General features: G+C 40.7%; 1 protein-coding gene across 2 annotated transcripts; it reads right to left on the minus strand.

Annotated features, from left to right (window-relative positions):
• Positions 1 to 1,058: 1,058 nt before the first annotated feature.
• On the minus strand, positions 1,059 to 16,305 carry LOC139470904 (uncharacterized). 2 transcript variants are annotated; one of them, XM_071253316.1, is made up of 9 exons: positions 16,245 to 16,305; positions 15,892 to 16,011; positions 13,324 to 13,569; positions 11,933 to 12,117; positions 10,241 to 10,482; positions 9,115 to 9,347; positions 5,838 to 6,059; positions 2,211 to 2,333; positions 1,059 to 1,792 (listed from the first exon to the last, which is right to left on the minus strand). In XM_071253316.1, exons 3-9 carry the CDS (start codon positions 13,565 to 13,567, stop codon positions 1,494 to 1,496), a joined length of 1,548 nt encoding a protein of 515 aa, XP_071109417.1. In that variant the 5' UTR covers positions 13,568 to 13,569; positions 15,892 to 16,011; positions 16,245 to 16,305; the 3' UTR covers positions 1,059 to 1,493. The 2 variants fall into 2 exon arrangements, with proteins under 2 accessions (XP_071109417.1, XP_071109364.1); XM_071253263.1 differs by lacking the exons at positions 15,892 to 16,011; positions 16,245 to 16,305 and adding an exon at positions 15,229 to 15,312.
• Positions 16,306 to 19,363: the final 3,058 nt, after the last annotated feature.

Raw genomic sequence — 19,363 nt, forward strand, 5'->3', positions numbered from 1 at the left:
ACCCAAAGGACAATGCTGATATGTGGTAAACAGGTTTTAGTTCATAGGGGCCAAAATGTAGGTTTGAGATATCTACATTGTGCAATATGGGTCACCTGGCCATATGTCAAAATACAAGCCCATCATTTTCACAAGTAACATGGCCCAGAAGAATTCACATCGGGCTGCAACACTGTTTCTACACCACAGGGCTGTACTGTCAGGGATTTATCTGGCTCTGCTGAGAAGCTATATGTGCCCCAAGTCTGCAGCTAACATTGAATCTAAAACTTTAATTGGTTTGGGGATTCCGCCTAACCAATCTCTGAAAAGGTCGATCTAATGTGCTCACAAAAAATGTGCATGCAATAAGATAAGTGGCATGACAATCAGTTAAACTGCAACATGAGTTCAAGGTCAATCTGACACATCCTTTCTTTTATCTCTTGTAGGGTTAGCCCACCTGTCTACAGTCACAAACATTCTGTAAACCGAGAAAGAAACAATCTGGCCTTATCTTGTTAGAGAAAATATTATCAATTGCATCGCTAACTATTGCTAACTAAAGCTAATTATTATTAACTGTAATGCTGGCTGGATACAACTGGAATTCGGTTCAAATTTGAAATAAAGGACAAAAGTACGCATTAATAGTCAAATGTTATGTTTAAAGAATGAATGTTACACATAAAGGTCATTGTTTACATACAAATAATGAATTCAAAATACAAAACGACACCAATCAATAACTCGCAAACAAAAGACGTCATATGTAAAGAAAGAGGTGAGGTGAAATCAGGTTTAACGTCGTGTCCAAGATTATTGCACTTATGCGTGCGTGTGTGCGTGGCTTCTTGTACTAGTCAAGACAGATGCCGATTTATAGTGCTAGCTTAACATGAATACCCCACTCAGACACAGTATACTGACTCTGAGCCGACCAGCCCTTATTTTAGCCCCTTAATGCCAAGTACCATCTTTTGTATGTATTAAGTCATTCCTTGTGTACTCCTGTATTTTGAAATCATTATTTGTATGTAAACAAAGACTTTTATTTGTAACATTCATTTTTTATTCATAACATTTGAGTATTTTTGCATACTTTATTTCAACTTTGAACTTTTTGACCGAATGGCTGCCGGTAACTGGAGCCAGCCTACACTGTCCCTGCCGTAAGCGCTGTCACTCTGTTTATAGACACAGCTTCATATATCAACTGCTTGTTTAAACAGATCATCATCATCATCATCATCATCATCATCATCATCCATCACCTGCATCATCATCATCATCATCACCATCATCATCATACATCATCATCACCATCATCATCATCATCATCATCATCATCATCATCATCATCATCATCATCACCTGCATCAGTCGTCTACATAAACTGAATATATGACTATAATCATTTGTCTTGGCTATGTGGCCAGTTCACAACTCATTCATTCATTACTGGTATAAATGTGTTAACAAAATAACACATGGCACATCTTAGTTCCCGCCAGTTACAACTCGTCTTTCTCCTTATTCTCCTCTGACTTTTTAGTTTTTTCTTTCTTTTTCTCTTTTTTCCTTTTCTTTTCTTCCTTTTCTTTTCTCTTCCTTTCTTCTTCCTGCCTTCTCTGTTCCTCTTCTCTCGCTCGCTGCTCACACAGTTCAGACATTATCTGATCAGCAGCCCTGATGCCAGAGTTGTAGGCGCCGTGTAGTGTCCCGATTCCTTTGAATATGGTGTGCTCCCCGGCAAAGTAGATATAGGGGCACAGCGGCTCTGACAGGGTGTTCCACATGCTGATGTCATTGCCTGGGAAAAACAGCCCAATAAATAGCTATTCAGTGGTAGAAAATTATTTTTTGGTGATAAAAATATTCTTTATACTTATCCTGACTCATACTAATTAACTTATTTGTTTATGTCTTCCTATTCCTGAAACATACTGGAAACCTTTGTGCAGTGTTCCCAATGAACAGAAAACATCTCACCCAAACACAGTCCTGCGCAAGCACACCGGAAACACACGAGCAACAAGCCTGATAATTTGGTGTGCGTGAGTGTGTTGCTTAGCACTACACCATGTACACACAGCAATATTCCATCTATATTATGGCGGTTAGTTTTGTCACAGCATGTCAGCTTCATGTGCAATAAAGGCCAAGCGTGATGCTGCATGTAGATGTTTTCCCCTCTTCTATGATACTAACATCACAAGACAGTAACTTACCAACTTTAGGGTATGAGTTGCCAAGCCCAGAATGCAATGTGCTTTTCCAACTAGATCGCAGAAGCTTTACGATCTCCCTTGCCTCAGCCATTGGACCAAACAATGTTGTAAGGCGTTCACGGACTGCAATGCAAGTACATTCAGCATAATTACTAAACAAGGTAGTAAGGTGTTAACGTTTCAGCATGAGTACCAAACAATGTAGTAAGGTGTTCACAGCATAACGACCAAACAATGTAGCAAGGTGTTCATATTTCAGCATAACGACCAAACAATGTAGCAAGGTGTTCACATTTCAGCATAACAACCAAACAATGTAGCAAGGTGTTCACATTTCAGCATAACGATAAAACAATGTAGTAAGGTGTTCACATTTCAGCATAACAACCAAACAATGTAGCAAGGTGTTCACATTTCAGCATAACAACCAAACAATGTAGCAAGGTATTCACATTTCAGCATAACGATAAAACAATGTAGTAAGGTGTTCACATTTCAGCATAACGATAAAACAATGTAGTAAGGTGTTCACATTTCAGCATAACGATAAAACAATGTAGTAAGGTGTTCATAGCATAACGACCAAACAATGTAGCAAGGTGTTCACATTACAGCGTAACGACCAAACAATGTAGTAACATGTTCATGATTCAGCATTAGATTAGGACCAAGCAATGTAGCAAGGTGTTAATGATTCAGCATCAGGGCCTACAATTAAGAATTAACTTTCACTTTGAGTGAGTTCATTGAAATATGGACCTTCATAGAGAGAGGGCCAAACTGAGTGAACATCAGAACTTGTGTCACATAGATAATATTAAAGGTAAATTCATACACCGCTGAATTTGCTGTAGGCTGTAACTGTCAGTCTAAACACTATCAAGCCAGAACTACAATAGTTTGGATGTGCATTTCTTCGTTTTGTTCCCTAGGATGGATTGTGGCGAGCATATTCTTGAATGGACAGGCAGTTAAGCTCTCTGGTTTATGTCAATGTATGCTAAAACGCCAACTGCAAGATTAAAGGGCCCAAATGATCAGAAACAATGCTTCTGTATTTATTCGTGCTAGGTAATTCCCAGGAGTTTCAACAGGAATGTGGAAGTTGTCCATCTGTCTTTACATCATTTAAAGAATACCGACCCCTGAAAAATGTATGAACGTCAAAATGTGTCTGTCATACACTTATGTACTTCAGTTTCGTGGTCAACCTTCCATCCAATGGAAAAGCTGTACCTCGTGTAAACGTCACATAAATAAATTACTGTAATATTGAGTCCATGTTTCAGCATGAAGACCAGCCATTGTAGCAAGGTGTCGGCATTTCAGCATTAAGACCAAAAGCTGCAGCAGAGTTTTCAGAATACAGCATTTTGAGGTGAGGTGAAATGGGGTTTAATGTCAATACCATGCCACAATTTAACATGAATACCCCACTCTGACACAATGTACTGACTCTGAGCCAAACAGTCCCTTGTTTTAGCCCTTAAATGCTGAATGGCAGGCAGGGTAACAACAAGTACCATATTTTAACATCTTTTGATATGACGCGGCCAGGACCTTCACTCTACAGGCAGACGCTCTACCACTAAACCAATGTAGTAAGGTGTTCATGATTCATCACTAGGGCCTACAATGTAGTCAGGTGTTCATGATTCATCACTAGGGCCTACAATGTAATAAGATGTTCATGATTCAGCACTAGGGCCTGCAATGTAGTAAGGTGTTCATGATTAAGCACTAGGGCCTACAATGTAGTAAGGTGTTCATGATTCAGCACTAGGGCCTGCAATGTAGTGATGTGTTCATGATTCTGCACTAGGGCCTACAATGTAGCGAGGTGTTCATGATTCTGCACTAGGGCCTACAATGTAGTGAGGTGTTCATGATTCTGCACTAGGGCCTGCAATGTAGTAAGGTGTTCATGATTCTCCACTAGGGCCTACAATGAAGTGAGGTGTTCATGATTCTGCACTAGGGCCTGCAATGTAGTAAGGTGTTCATGATTCTCCACTAGGGCCTACAATGAAGTGAGGTGTTCATGATTCTGCACTAGGGCCCACAATGTAGTAAGGTGTTCATGATTCAGCAAAAGGACAAGCAATAGCAATAGCAATCACACGGTCAAGTTAGTTTCCTCTTATGACAAGCGCCCACCTCCGTGGTCTAGTGGATAGAGAATCTGCCAGGAGAGCTGAAGGCCATGGGTTTGATCCATGGCCACGTCATACCAAAAGACTTTAAAAGATGGTACTTGTTACCCTGCTTGGCACTTGGCATTAGATCCTAAGTTGGCCACGCTTGACAAGTCTCCCAAGCATGATTGCAATTATTGACTGGTCTGCTTAGAGTCTGTATACGGAGTCTGATTGGGTATTCATGTTAAACTGTGGCATGGTATCTCATTTGGCTAGGGGGCATGGGTGGCCCAGTTGTCTAAGGTGCTGCGATTCGCTGTGCAGAGTTGCGTCCCTAGGGCACGCCAGAAACCTATGTATTGTGGGTTCGAATCCCAGTTTGCCCTGATTATGTTTTTTGGTTTGTCAGCTCCATACCCGAGCTTGTGGGTTTCACCAAAGTGGTAAACGTCTGACACCTGCATCTGTTCGGGCTTTCCTCCCGAACTAGCTAGCGCAATATAATCAGCATTAGACTTACTAGTACAAGCACACACATTCCCGACATGGGTACAATGTGTGAAGCCCATTTCTGGTCTCCCCGCCATGACATTGCTGGAATATTGCTAAAAGCTGCGTAAAATCTCACTCACTCACAAGGATACACACACGTGAAAGCACATCGCTATATAAGTGCAATCATCTGGATTGCGACGTCAAACCCCATTTCTGCTCCCCCCACCTCACCTTACGACAAAGATAGGTTACTTGTGGCCTATTCTAAACCAGAATCCTCATGGGGAGAATTTAATATCTCATTTGTATCTGCACATCAAAAAGTTTATTATACTGATTTTACAAAACAAGCAAGTTATATCGGTTCTTGCCGTTTGTTATTCTCTTGAAAATGTTTTGTTATAAACTGTAAATTTCTCATTTAACTCATTTCGCAAAGCGCCATTTTGGTTACTTGACCAGTGTGTATTCTTTTGCTTCCAACAGACGTCTCTTAGATTTCAAGATTTTTTCTTTGTTGAAATTGATTTTGTACATAATCGTATCTAAATATATGATAAAGAATTTTTGTGACATTAACTTTTTTTGTTACTTTTGTTTATATTTTTTAAGATTTTGCCAACATGGAACTATCTTTAGTTGCAAATACAAGTGGTGGTGAAACGTCCCTGTGTGTTAGGTAGGGAGAATTTATGATATAAGGTTTAACATTTGTAAAGAAATAATTAAATCAAAGACAACTATACTAAAAGTATATAATAAACAGGATATTCCATGTGTCTCATAAAATATCATGTTTCTCTCATATCGTGATGAGGGTAAAGGATACATATATTCGCTCATGGTAACGCCACTAGAGAAAATATATCCTTTCCCCTATCACTCGATGAGAGAAACGGGATATTTTACTCGCCACATGAAATATCCTCCATATCATACCAACACAGAATGTGTCCTGGCACATTGGCCTGTGGATGTATCTGCCATTACTTACCCAGAGCTTTCACTTCTTCATCCGTCATATTTTCAAACTTGACTGAAGCAGATCCGCCAAGCATACTGACGAGGACGGGTCGACCTACGAGTTTGTGCATGTTCAACCATTTCTGCATCATCCCAGGCTCAGCTTCCTCATCAGCCAACAGAAACACTCCCACATCAGTGGGCCAGAACACCTCGTCAAACTCAACAATCAGCTTGTTGCCATAGGATGTCCCTGAAATGTCACATCGTTAGCTGTCATAGAAGTCACTGCACCTTAAATAAGACAAAATTAATGGATAGATGTGTGCTTAATGCAGCCCTCAGTACCATATGCAGCGACCCATAGATAATCAAATATGGAACTGACAATCTAGTGATTGATGGTATAAGCCCACGTTGTCAAGGCATGCTTACATGCTATCAACCGAATCTCATTAAAATCAGATCTTAGTTCTTGCTATGCTAAACAAAGATCTGAGGACATCCCATTACGGGTCACGTCAGAACGACCTTTTGAGAATTTTGACCGACCAATGAAATGACTGAAAGAAATCGACATTAGCCAATCAGAAGGCAGCTTTCTCAAGCTTTACGACACTAGTTTCAAACTAGGGACTACGCTTCGAAACATATTCTGACGTATTCTCGTTTAAAAAAATTAAAACTGACAAGAACATTCTGGAATGGCTTATAGATGGCCTAGACTGTATGGATATAATCCTAAAAACCAAACTGTCGTTCGGAATACCCCGTGTTAAATATTTCGTGGTTGCATGATTAAAAACACATTCCGACTGACACTTTCATGATCTGGTAATCGACACTCTGATTGGTTGGATGAAAGGTCGTTCTGACGTGACCCTGAATGGGATGTCCTCAGATCTTTGTTCAGCATAGCGAGAACTAAGATCTGATTTTAATGAGATTGGCTATCAACCAAGTCACTGATCCTGACTTCACAATCCATGAAGTTGCCTTGCAGTCCCTGTTGTATTCCGCGATTCCGCCGTTGTGAAATATTATGAAGAAATGCTGAATCCATTCAACAATGTACCTATATTTCAGAAAATCCCATTTTGTGCAGACCTCCTGCAGAAGTTTGCATTTATCTGCGGCAGAATTCATCAAATACATTGCAGATTATTAACATTTCAATCGTAACCTTGTATTAAACGTGAAAACGGATATTAATTTCATTTCGTAGTTAAGTCCACTTTTGAACGAGTATTTGTCACAAAGTGACGAAATGTCCCCCGCCTGTATATACACCATAGTACCAAATATGAAGACAATCCAGCAATTAGTTCTTGAGATATCGCGGCAACACCGTTTTCCAACTCCAAAAGCAGATTTGCCTGCTGTGACCTTGAAAATAGGGTCAAGGTCACCAAAACCGACTGGTGTCTGCGGAGTCTGTATATACATCATAGTTCCAAATATGAAAACAATCCAGTGTTTAGTGCTTGAGATATCGCGGCAACACCGTTTTCCAACTCCAAAAGCAGATTTGCCTGCTGTGACCTTGAAAATGGGGTCAAGGTCACCAAAACCGACTGGTGTCTGCGGTGTCTGTATATACACCTTAGTTCCAAATATGAAGACAATCCTGCCATTAGTCCTTGAGATATCGCGGCAACACCGTTTTCCAACTCCAAAAGCAGATTTGCCTGCTGTGACCTTGAAAATGGGGTCAAGGTCACCAAAACCGACTGGTGTCTGCAGTGCCTGTATATACACCTTAGTTCCAAATATGAAGACAATCCTGCGATTAGTCCTTGAGATATTGCGGCAACACCGTTTTCCAACTCCAAAAGCAGATTTGCCTGCTGTGACCTTGAAAATGAGGTCAAGGTCACCAAAACCGACTGGTGTCTGCGGTGCCTGTATATACACCTTAGTTCCAAATATGAAGACAATCCTGCCATTAGTCCTTGAGATATCGCGGCAACACCGTTTTCCAACTCCAAAAGCAGATTTGCCTGCTGTGACCTTGAAAATGGGGTCAAGGTCACCAAAACCGACTGGTGTCTGCAGTGCCTGTATATACACCTTAGTTCCAAATATGAAGACAATCCTGCGATTAGTCCTTGAGATATTGCGGCAACACCGTTTTCCAACTCCAAAAGCAGATTTGCCTGCTGTGACCTTGAAAATGAGGTCAAGGTCACCAAAACCGACTGGTGTCTGCGGTGCCTGTATATACACCTTAGTTCCAAATATGAAGACAATCCTGCGATTAGTCCTTGAGATATCGCGGCAACACCGTTTTCCAACTCCAAAAGCAGATTTGCCTGCTGTGACCTTGAAAATGAGGTCAAGGTCACCAAAACCGACTGGTGTCTGCGGCGTCTGTATATACACCATAGTTCCAAATATGAAGACAATCCAGCGATTAGTTCTTGAGATATCGCGGCAACACCGTTTTCCAACTCCAAAAGCAGATTTGCCTGCTGTGACCTTGAAAATGGGGTCAAGGTCACCAAAACCGACTGGTGTCTGCAGAGTCTGTATATACACCACAGTTCCAAATATGAAGACAATCCAGTGTTTAGTTCTTGAGATATCGCGGCAACAAACAGGTGGGACGTACTGACGGACGTACAGACGACGGACGTACGGACGGTCGTGAATACTAAATCCCCCGCTTCGCTCTTTCGCGCGGCGGGGGACAATTATTGCTTACCAAAGGTGCATGTCTGTATGTTTACAGATGTCCAGGTTCACTTCGTTAAGCTATTCTAGCCGTGAAAAAGTTTATCAAAGGTATACCTGCCACCAGCCAAACAGGTGCAAAAGTACGAAATTCACGGAAACTAAGGTTAAAAGTCTGCAGAATTGTGTGCAGAATTACGAAAATTAATTTAGAAAAATGGACCGTAGAATTTGCATATCTTGGGATGCGGAATACAGTGGGGACTGTTGTATGGCAAGCATAGGTTACTGGGGGCCAGTTCTCACAAGGAATCCCCATGGGGAATCCAACAGTATATGAATCATGTAGATGGGGGGTTGAAAGTGTATCTTCATGAGGAGGCTTATATGACCATGTTTCAACATCAATCTCTCTGACAAGGTTCTAAAGTGGTTCCTAAATGTCTATCAGTGAGTTCCTAAAGTTACTGTTAAATCTGGGGCACTATGGAAACAGTCACAAGCACACAAACCCGGGAGATGAAATGACTTTTGAATTTATTATCTATAATGAATAAAACACAAATTCCCTCATAGTTCTAAATCTGACAAACAGGTAATTACTTTGTTGTGGCCTTAAAACAAATTCCACCAACCTATTTCCTTCAGTGCTTTCTTGTACAGCCCCGGCAGCATGGGCTCAAACATCAGGCTCTCGTCTCTAATGACGGCAGCTGGCACGGCAACCACCACAGCATCTGCACTGACTTGGCTGCCATCACGCAGCCTGACCATCACCTTCTTCTTGCGGTCATCGACCTTGATCTGTCTCACAACAGTTCGCAGCTCTATAGACAGATGTGTCTCTCCATCTCCACCACTCAACAGTCTGCAACGTGTGGGTCATAATATCACTCTTTCTTCATCTCATCATATTTGTAGGGATAATTCTAGGGGGGCTTGTGCTTTTAGCCCCTAAATTTGAAATAAAGGCCCACATTTTCAAAGACAATGGGGCATATTAACATTGTGTTGTATGGGCAAGTGTGGGTGTACCTCTGGAATATTTGAAATGTTCAGATAAAAGGCCCACGTCAGACAATTCCTATAAAGTGGACCTTGTGTTTGGAATGTGAAATTTGAATGTAAAATTTGTAGATTAGATTTATTGATGATACATGTATATCATTTGAGAAAGTATCACTAAGCCTGAAGTCATTTAGGAGATAAATCTACTTTGTTTTGAAATTTGATGTAGTCCCACTGTAGAGTAGATACCTCTTTATTTTAATTTGGAACCGAGTGCTTATTTCTTTTCTCCAACCTCCTTTCAAACCCTACTTCTTACACAGCTGACATAAGAGCTGGAGTAACGTTTCACAGGCAGACTCACCTGTCTGTACTCCCCATACCATCCTGGAGTAACATTTCACAGGCAGACTCACCTGTCTGTACTCCCCCATACCATCCTGGAGTAACGTTTCACAGGCAGACTCACCTGTCTGTACTCCCCCATACCATCCAGGAGAAATGTGTCACAGCCAGACTCACCTGTCTGTCAACTGTCTGTCAACTCCACCATACCATCCAGAAGAAATGTGTCATAGCCAGACTCACCTGTCTGTCAACTCCACCATACCATCCAGAAGAAATGTGTCACAGCCAGACCCACCTGTCTGTCAACTCCACCATACAATACAGAAGAAATGTGTCACAGCCAGACTCACCTGTCTGTCAACCCCACCATACCATCCAGAAGAAATGTGTCACAGCCAGACTCACCTGTCTGTCAACTCCCCCATACCATCCAGGAGAAATGTGTCGAAGCCGAAGTCATTGAGATCTGTCTGATACAGGGCGGAGGAGAAGTCGGGGAAGTTGTAAGTGGGCAGGAGTTCCATGATGCTAATGACAACCTCCTTATTGTCCTGCCCGAGACTCCTCAGCTCATCGATAGCCTGTGAGACCACACTCCGTACTGATCGGTCTTCTCCCTTCACACTCTCTATTGCTTGCAGATACCGCTGGAAATGAAGACAGGCCACGAGTAAACATAGGTGTGATAGTAATTTAGTCGGTCAGATTCCTAATAACCCAAATCCATACAATGGCACAGGTGAGGTGAGGTGAAATGGGGTTTAACGTCGCGTCCAAGATTATTGCACTTATATAGCGACGTGCAAGCATATGTGTGTGTGGCTGCTTGTACTAGTCCGGACTGATGCCGATTTATAGTGCTAGCTCACTGAGATACCATGCCGCAGTTTAACATGAATACCCCACTCAGACACAGTATACTGACTCCGATCCGACCAGTCCTTGTTTTAGCCCCTTAATGCCGAGCACCAGGGTAACAACAAGTACCATCTTTTAAAGTCTTTTGGTATGACGCGGCCAGGGATCAACCCCTGACCTTCCGTTCTCCGGGTGGACACTCTACCACTAGACCTCGGAGGTGATCACAGTGGCACAGAGGGCTTTGACAAGTCGACACTCAAGAAGATATGTTGTTCCATGACCCATCACTGGCTTGCCTGGTCCAGGGCTGTGACATATATTGAATCTCTCTCAACTCACTATTTGACCCACTGATGATACATGAGACTGCTTCACACAAGTGCATATCCTCATAATACCCCATCCTCATAATAGAGATACACAATATATCACAGTACAGTGAATCAACTCAGTTGTAAGCCCCAGAACTCCTGAGAGCAATTGAGTTTTTACTCGAGGTTTCTATTTTAATTGGGTTATTATATTTTTCATTGGGTAACCTATATTTTTTCAATCATCTATTCACCACTAAATTGGGTTTTTCCCAAAATGAAAGCACATTTTGAGACTTAAAAAAAATAAAAAAATGTTTTAGATGTATATAACGGTTCTAAAAATAGGCTTGACTCAGAAAGTAAATAGCTCGTAATTGTGTTTCGGAAATTAGCTCCGTTGTACGCAAGATGAAAAAGCTTCATTGGATATTTACAGGTCCTGTTTTTATACATATGAGTTTTTCATTTAATGAATGTGTTTCTGTATGCAAGTTAATTGAAAGTAATTGGGTTTTGAATATTTTGGGGAGTATTTTACGCAAATACGCTGCTTGTCTGTAGCTATGAGGCCAAGTGGTAGGCCTACAGAACTGCACGTAGAATACCAGTACATCAGTGGGTGATTATAGTTTTACGCCGCTTTTAGTAATATTCCAGCAATATCACGGTGGGGGACACCAGAAATGGACTTCACACATTGTACCCATGTCGGGAATCGAACCCAGGTCTTCAGCGTGACGAGCGAACGCTTTAACCACTAGGCTACCCGACCGCCCCTACTAGTACATCAAATATAATTATGAAAAGAAGACAAATCTTAAATATTAAAAAATAAAAATACATAATATCAACTGAATATTTTCATCCCATCCATGTATCCAATATGAAGAATTTCATATTTCTAAGGCAAATAGAAACATACTTTTCTGGCTTCAATGAAAGCTTCAACCAATTCAGTTCCTGAAAATCTCTTGTTAAGTTTGGTCACAAACAATTGCATTGGTCCCAGTTTAGTGGTTTGTAGGTCCAGCTTCTCCGTGAGATTGAGTAACAGGTTGTTGCTGGCGGCGGAGTTTAGCACCGCTCCTCCGAGGTCTGCCTCCACACCTGCAAGATGATGCACAGATGGTTTGTGTTGCTCCAAATAACAGATTTCTTTAATGATCAACTAGTTTCAGATTCCAATCAAAGAAAAAAAGAATTTATGAATGATTTATGAATTTTTTAATTATATCAGTTTATTTCAATTAATGTGTAGGAGTAAAAATACAGTTGAGTATGACATCTATTAAGACACAAAATCCAGGTTTCAAGACTTGTTGTTATAGTAGTGTTTCCCAGTAGACATCTTTGTGTTGCAGATTGAAGTAAAATATCAGCTAAACAGTGTTTACAAGCATATTCTGGACCCTGAAGCTAAAGTTCAAGGGATGATGGTTCTTGTGTCCGTACCTTTTGACAAGCTAGTGATCCCCTCCAATCAACAATTACCTAGCATTTTCTAAACTGCATGAAAACACAGCACCAGGGTTATTTGCCAAGATGAGCCAAATAAGGATGCTCTTTCAATGGGAGGTAACCCATCATACCCTATTTGCTCATAATTCTGACAAAGCCACATGAAGTATCATAAAATCTCCCTCTTTCTGCTGAGGGATGAGTATGTTTGTTGTTTAATGCCGCACTCAGCAATATTTCAGCTATAGGATGGTGGTCTGTATATAATCAAGTCTTAACCAGACCATCAAGTGATTGACATCATAAGCATCGATCCACGCAACAGGAGTACCATGATAGCATCAACCAAGTCAGAGAGCCTGAAGGCCCAATCTTGTTAGTCGCTTCTTACAATAAGCATAGTTGCAAGAATGGGTTGCTGAAGACCTATTCTGTCCCGGATCTTAACTGGTTGCATCTTTAAAGTGTCAGAGACAGCAAAATAATGGGACTCATGGATGCCATGATGTTAAGAAGAATAACAATGACAACAGTGAGTGAGTGAGTATGGTTTTACGCCGCTTTTAGCAATATTCCAGCAATATCACAGCGGGGGACACCAGAAATGGGCTTCAGACATTGTACCCATGTCAGGATTCGAACCTGGGTCTTCGGCGTGACGAGCGAACGCCTTAACCACTAGGCTACCTGACCACCCCAACAATGACAACAACAATCATAAGCAATAAATGATGTAAAAAAAAACACGCAAAAAAACCCCAAAAAACAAACAAACAAACAAACAAACAATCATAAGCATGAAACATGATGCTGATCGTGAATGATTCACAGATTTCAAACAATGTATCAACAAACCTGTGGCATGGGGCATGTTTTTCTTGTCTGTCCACACACGCCCACCATATCGTTCCCTCCTGGCTTCAAACACGGTCACATGGTAGTCAGCTGTCCTATTGTTCCTGATAGCCCGAGCAGCTGCCAGTCCTGCAATGCCTCCGCCGATCACAATAATTTCTTTCCTTTTACATTCCACCAACGCCACCACTACAAACACTGCCAAAATCACCGATAACAACCGGCCCTGTCTCTGTGGTGTCATTTCTGAAATAAAAGAAATATTTCAATTAAACTTATACAGTATTGCAGGACACAATATTCATACACATTACAGGGTTTTACTGAAAACAAAATACTGTCTTATAAGAATACACATTAGGAATGGATACAAATTATCTACTTTGTAAGCCATGAATGACTCCAAAACGTTTGGCTGTCTGAATCAAATAAACCTAATCAAAATTGTCAAATGTTACACATAACTGACATTTCTACATGTATTGTTCAGATCTGTGAAGATCTGTGTAGAGAATAGATATTCAGCAACCCATGCTTGCCATAACTGGCAACTATGCTTGTAGTAACAGTTGGTTGGTTGGTTGGTTTGTTGTTTAACGCCGCACTCAGCAATATTCCAGCTATGTGACGGCGGTCTGTAAATAATCGAGTTTGGACCACACAATCCAGTGACTGACATCATGAGCATTGATCTACGCAATTGGGATCGATGACATGCATCAACCAAGTCAGCGAGCCTGACCACCCGATCCCGTTAGTCGCCTTTTACGACAAGCATAGTCGCCTCTTATGGCAAGTATGGGTTGCTGAAGACCTATTCTAGCCCGGATCTTCACGGGGCTTGTAGTAACAGGCGACTTACGATCAGATGGTCAGGCTTGCAGACTTGGTTGATGCATGCATTTTTTCCCAATTACATAGATTGCTGCTGATGTCAATCACTGGAATGTCTGGTCCAGTCTCGATTATTTACAGATCGCTGTCATATTGGTGGAATAATGCTGAGTGCGGTTTTAAACAACAAACAATCATGAATAATTCTGGAAAGAAAATTTACTGAAATTTCACAGTTTAGGGCTGATTTTCTTCAATCTTACATTGAAATCGTCTACAAGAGACTAAAGGCTTCTGAGGATGTGACATCATGTGACATCAGTGAGAATCTTGAAATGAAGTTAATTTTCTTACATGTTGCAAGTCTGGGAACCCTGGGACCCCCGGGACCCCATGTTCATGTCATGGAACCCCCCAAATTATAACTGAGAATCCTGTGCACACAAAAATGGATCTAAACACAGGTAAATCCCAGACATTCTCTAAACATAAAGAGTTGGTTGGTTGGTTTGTTGTTTAACGCCGCACGCAGCAATAATCAAGCTATATGACACCGGGCTGTATCAATAATTGTGTCCGAACCAGACAATCCAGTGATTGACATCATGAGCATCAATCCATGCAAATGGGAAACAATGACATGCATCAACCAAGTCAGCGAGTCTGACCACCCGATCCTGTTAGTCGCCTCTTGCAGCAAGCATACCGGTAGTCGCCTTTTACAGCAAGCATGGGTTGCTGAAGACCTATTCTACCCCGGATCTTCACGGGTATTATCACTGATGATATTTTCATTTGGCCCTGTAACCACATGCAGTGTCACACTGATATTATAGAATGGGTACAGGGTTTGGAGTAAAACAAACAAAAATTAGAGAATTTTTCAATTGTCTCGTTCAGTGTCAGTGTGAAAAACCACCGGCGGCTGGGGCTATAACAGTAGTTTGGATCAGAATGTTATATGGTCATTGCCGTGCCAAATAAGATCAAATAACGATCAGAGATGCTAGCAGGCATTTAGTATCTTCCGTTAAACAGTAGGCTAGTCTGCGATGTCAGTGGCTCGTTTACCTCTAACAGACGTAGTATTTACATTGAGCTTCTAACGTGCTTCGCTTAACACTTTACTTCCTGTTTCCGCACGCTGAATGTCCCGCCACAGGGGGAAATCATTGCCCTAAACTTCCTTATGACATTTGATGTAATATATAACAAATGATTTACAAAAACAAAACTTTGAAGGGACATCATGGAAATGTTAAGCTGAACTACTTTGGGTGCTGTTAATAATGAGTATTGATTGTGAAACTGAGAGTAAAAAAATAGACTTCTAACTTTAGCGCCGTACATAGTTATGGTGGCGATCGGAGTTTATAAATTATATGTGCCTTGGGTACGTTCTTTACTGGAACTTAAATGTCTTCTCTGCCTGTTGAGCCGGATTGGTGAATTATCCTGTGAAACTGAAAGAGCATTCAGGGTCTAAATAAAAATTAAATTATATATTCCGATGCATAAAGAAATAGTTCAACTACGCTCTGCTATGATTTTTACATAGATTGCTATGTATCAAGCTCCTCACAGCGAGCTCTCTGCCAAAAGTCAAAGCTCCCCACTGTGATAGGTGGCTACAACCATGCTTGGAGTTGAACTCGCAGCTGACTGACCTTTACATATATATGTTAACAAACAATTTAATTAAGTGATGACTGCCGTGATGCCAAATACTCTTACCCCTGCTAAATTATTTCCTTTGTTTGTCAGTTTGAACTTCTGTTTCATTACTATCATGTAATTGATATAGTAAGAATGTAAGTTGGTTGATTTCCCGTTCGTCTGCAATCTCGTACCAATCTAATCAAAGAAAGAAAAAGGCAAATTCATGTGGGAAATATGGTCAGTCGTAAACCTTTTTAAAATTCACTATGATTGCATTCCCAAAGACGTAAAGAAAAGTATAAACACAATACTACATTTGGGGTTAGAGGGAAATTTTCAAGCATCGAGCATTTTCCAAATTCATGGTAGAATATGTGATTATCTCAATTTGAAAATATGTGTGTACAAGTGGAATTTGAATCTCACACCATTATCATATCTTATCCAATGATTGACTAAATATGATATGTCGTTCTTCGTTGGTCAAACACAACATAACAGGAAATCTCATGACGTGAAAATGCCACGAGCGTTTTTCCTCAGTGTAGATAGCTCCGACACCGGTACAAACATGAGGAAACTACGAGCCTCGGTTCCGTGTGCATATGTGCTCACGTGATAACTTTTATACGGAAGCCTGTTAGGGTCATATATTTTTCTTGAACATCAATAAAGGATGTTGAAATTTTATACTGATTTGAAATGCTAAGTGCCATAACAATGTTAAAACGTTAATTTATTATTTTGAAATTTCAACATGGTAACTTGAATTTTTAAATAACATCTTCATCTTCCATGAAAAGAGACATGGCTCTAATTCAGTTTCGTACTGTTATATTGATCACTCATGATCAGCATGCACTATTTCTTTAAGTTGAATAACGAGCGAGTGAGTTAATGTTGTTTTTAACCGCCGTAAAAATAGTTCAGTTATAACATAGCGACCTGTGAATAATCATGTCTGTGCCAAACAAATAGCCAATACAGTGACCCAAACCATGTTTGTTTGTTTGTTATTTAACGCCGCACTCAGCAATATTCCAGCTATATGACGGCGGGCTGTAAATAAATTAGCCTGTAACAGACAATCCAGTGATTGATATCATGAGCATCGATCCACGCAATTGGGATCGATGACATGCATCAACCAAGTTAGTAAGCCTGACCACCCGATCCCCTTAGTCCCCTCTTACGACAAGCATAGTCGCCTTTTACGACAACCCCAAACCATGAGCAACTATCCACGTCCTTGGGGTACGATGACAATCAAGCAGTCCAGTCACAGAACCTGACCACCCGATCCCCAACGTTATCGGCTACAACGAGGTGTCATATCGGCAGCCAGTAAGTGAGTATGGTTTTACGCCGCTTTTATCAATATTCCAGCAATATCACGGCGGGGGACTATAGACAGACAGACTGACAGACATATATTTTATTTTCATCTTACCGCTGTACATCATAAAAAACGTGCCACGATAAATTAGAGTTTATACATAAAAATAATAATATAAAGTTATATGAGACGATACAAAACTAGATGACATATACAGATAAAGATGTTTTACCCATATGACAACAGCTTTCTGCGTTGTAATATTGAAAAGCACGTTTTGTCAGTGAAATATACCTCATGTTTAAAAAGGACACACAATTTCTTATTATTTGACAGGTTTAAAAAGTTGGACGCTTTAATGTAGATCTTAGATCATCGTATACTGGACATTGGGAAAAAAAACATGCTTTATCTTCAATATGATCATTACAGAACTAATGTTATTGATGCAGACTTCCCTAGTGGGGATTCTGGGTTAGAATAATTATGTCTCCAGCAACCCAAGCTTGTCATAAAAGGGGACAAATGGGAATGGGTGGTCAGGCTCGCTGACTTGGTTGATGCATGTCATCGTATCCCAATTTAGTGCATTGATGCTCATGGTGTCATTCTCTGGTCTGTCCAGACCGGACTCGACCGGACTCATCATAAGTATTCCTGGTATATTGCTGGAATATTGTTGTTAAACAACAGACAAACATGTAAGACATCCTGCTAGCCTCTACGTATATCATCCTGTTCCCGTGCAGAGCGCACAGATCACAAATCAGTTGAAGTTAAGCAACGTCGGTCGCGGAGATGGTTGGATGGGTAACCGCGTTTCGGCAGCTTGGCCCCAGAGAGTTTCTACAGGGTTTCGGTCCCACACTGAAGCACGTGTAACATGTGTGGCGTCTCCCTGGGCTAGTGACTTTGTTCGAAATGTGCCCCCGGTAGGATGAGATGGTTGTTAACCTTCTAGCGACTAACAGGCAGCTTGGGTTGTATACTCCCCCGGGAGCTGAGAATGATTCTTGATGTAGCCAGATGTTAAGGCGTTGATTCGTCACGATGAAGATCCGAGTTCGAGCTATATAAAATATGAAGCCCATTCTTGATGTCCCTACCATGTATATGACTGTGCCTACTCCCTACATTAAAAAGAAATATTTCCCCAAAGGCTTATTTATTGTATGACGCCTTATACATTGTTGTGGCACAACAGGGGATATATACAGTTTCCAGTACAGGTAAACCGTCAGATGATTATAAGAATAGTCATGTTTATCAAAACGATGACGTTGAAAGTTAACTTAATTGTTCATGAAGTAACAATTTCGGTACAGAACATTCAAGAAGGTTTTGGGTTTTTTTTATTAAATAAAACATAATATCTCAGCTGAAAATCCAGTATGAATTTCTAATATCGTAAACCAGGGAAATACGTGGTATCTATGCGGATGTGACTACGCCACTATGACGTATACGTACCCTAATATGTATACGGACGAGTGGGTTCGTGTTATGTTAACCTTTGCACAATACAACGCCGGTAGTCTTCACACAATAGCAAGCTGGGACTGATTTCATTATGGAAACATATATAGCTAGTACTGTTCCTTCATATGTGGGCCGTGCCTTGAGTTACCTTCCTGTTATACATTGTCGAGGATATCTGGAGCATCAGTGAAGGCAAGTTTACTGTTAATTGTCCTTTATGAAATTAAAAAAAACTCTGATTAAAAAGGATTATAACGTATAGGTTGTGTTCAAGAGCATACCAAACCTATTTTTGCTAGAACAAAGTTTAATGCGTCTCCTTGTTTTATAGGTATAATTTCACATATAGAGCCATTGAAATGTACCGATTTGTCCGTTTGCAATGTACGTGTATGTGGATATTTAATGTTAAGGACGTTATACAGATTGAATCACAACCTATACAACACAAAATGCAAATAACCTAAATGATCTAATGTATTAATAAATATTTTGAGGACAGATACGAAGCTTATACGTTACATTTAAAACATGACTCAGTTAAACAATTTGTTATGGCAGATATCCATTGAATTCAGATCAATGGTGTAGTGTGAGTGAATAGTGTGGACTTAACGGCGATTCGTCAAGATCAAAATAATAACCCACGGTGGCGTATAGGGATTTTGGACCGATTAGACTGCAACATTCATTCCGCAACAATGACCGCTCCCGAAACCAGGAAGTGATCAC

This window comes from Haliotis cracherodii, unplaced genomic scaffold, assembly GCF_022045235.1.
Source record: "Haliotis cracherodii isolate W230 unplaced genomic scaffold, xgHalCrac1.p SCAF_1, whole genome shotgun sequence".
NCBI classification, from domain to species: Eukaryota; Metazoa; Mollusca; class Gastropoda; order Lepetellida; family Haliotidae; genus Haliotis; species Haliotis cracherodii.

Excerpts from the sequence above, each read along its gene's own strand:
- LOC139470904 (XM_071253316.1), bottom strand. The coding sequence starts at position 13,567 with ATGACACCACAGAGACAGGGCCGGTTGTTATCGGTGATTTTGGCAGTG. Across the intron at positions 10,483-11,932 it reads CTTTCATTGAAGCCAGAAAA|CGGTATCTGCAAGCAATAGA; the intron begins GTATGTTTCTAT and ends CTTCATTTCCAG. Across the intron at positions 2,334-5,837 it reads TGAAGAAGTGAAAGCTCTGG|TCCGTGAACGCCTTACAACA; the intron begins GTAAGTAATGGC and ends CTTGCATTGCAG.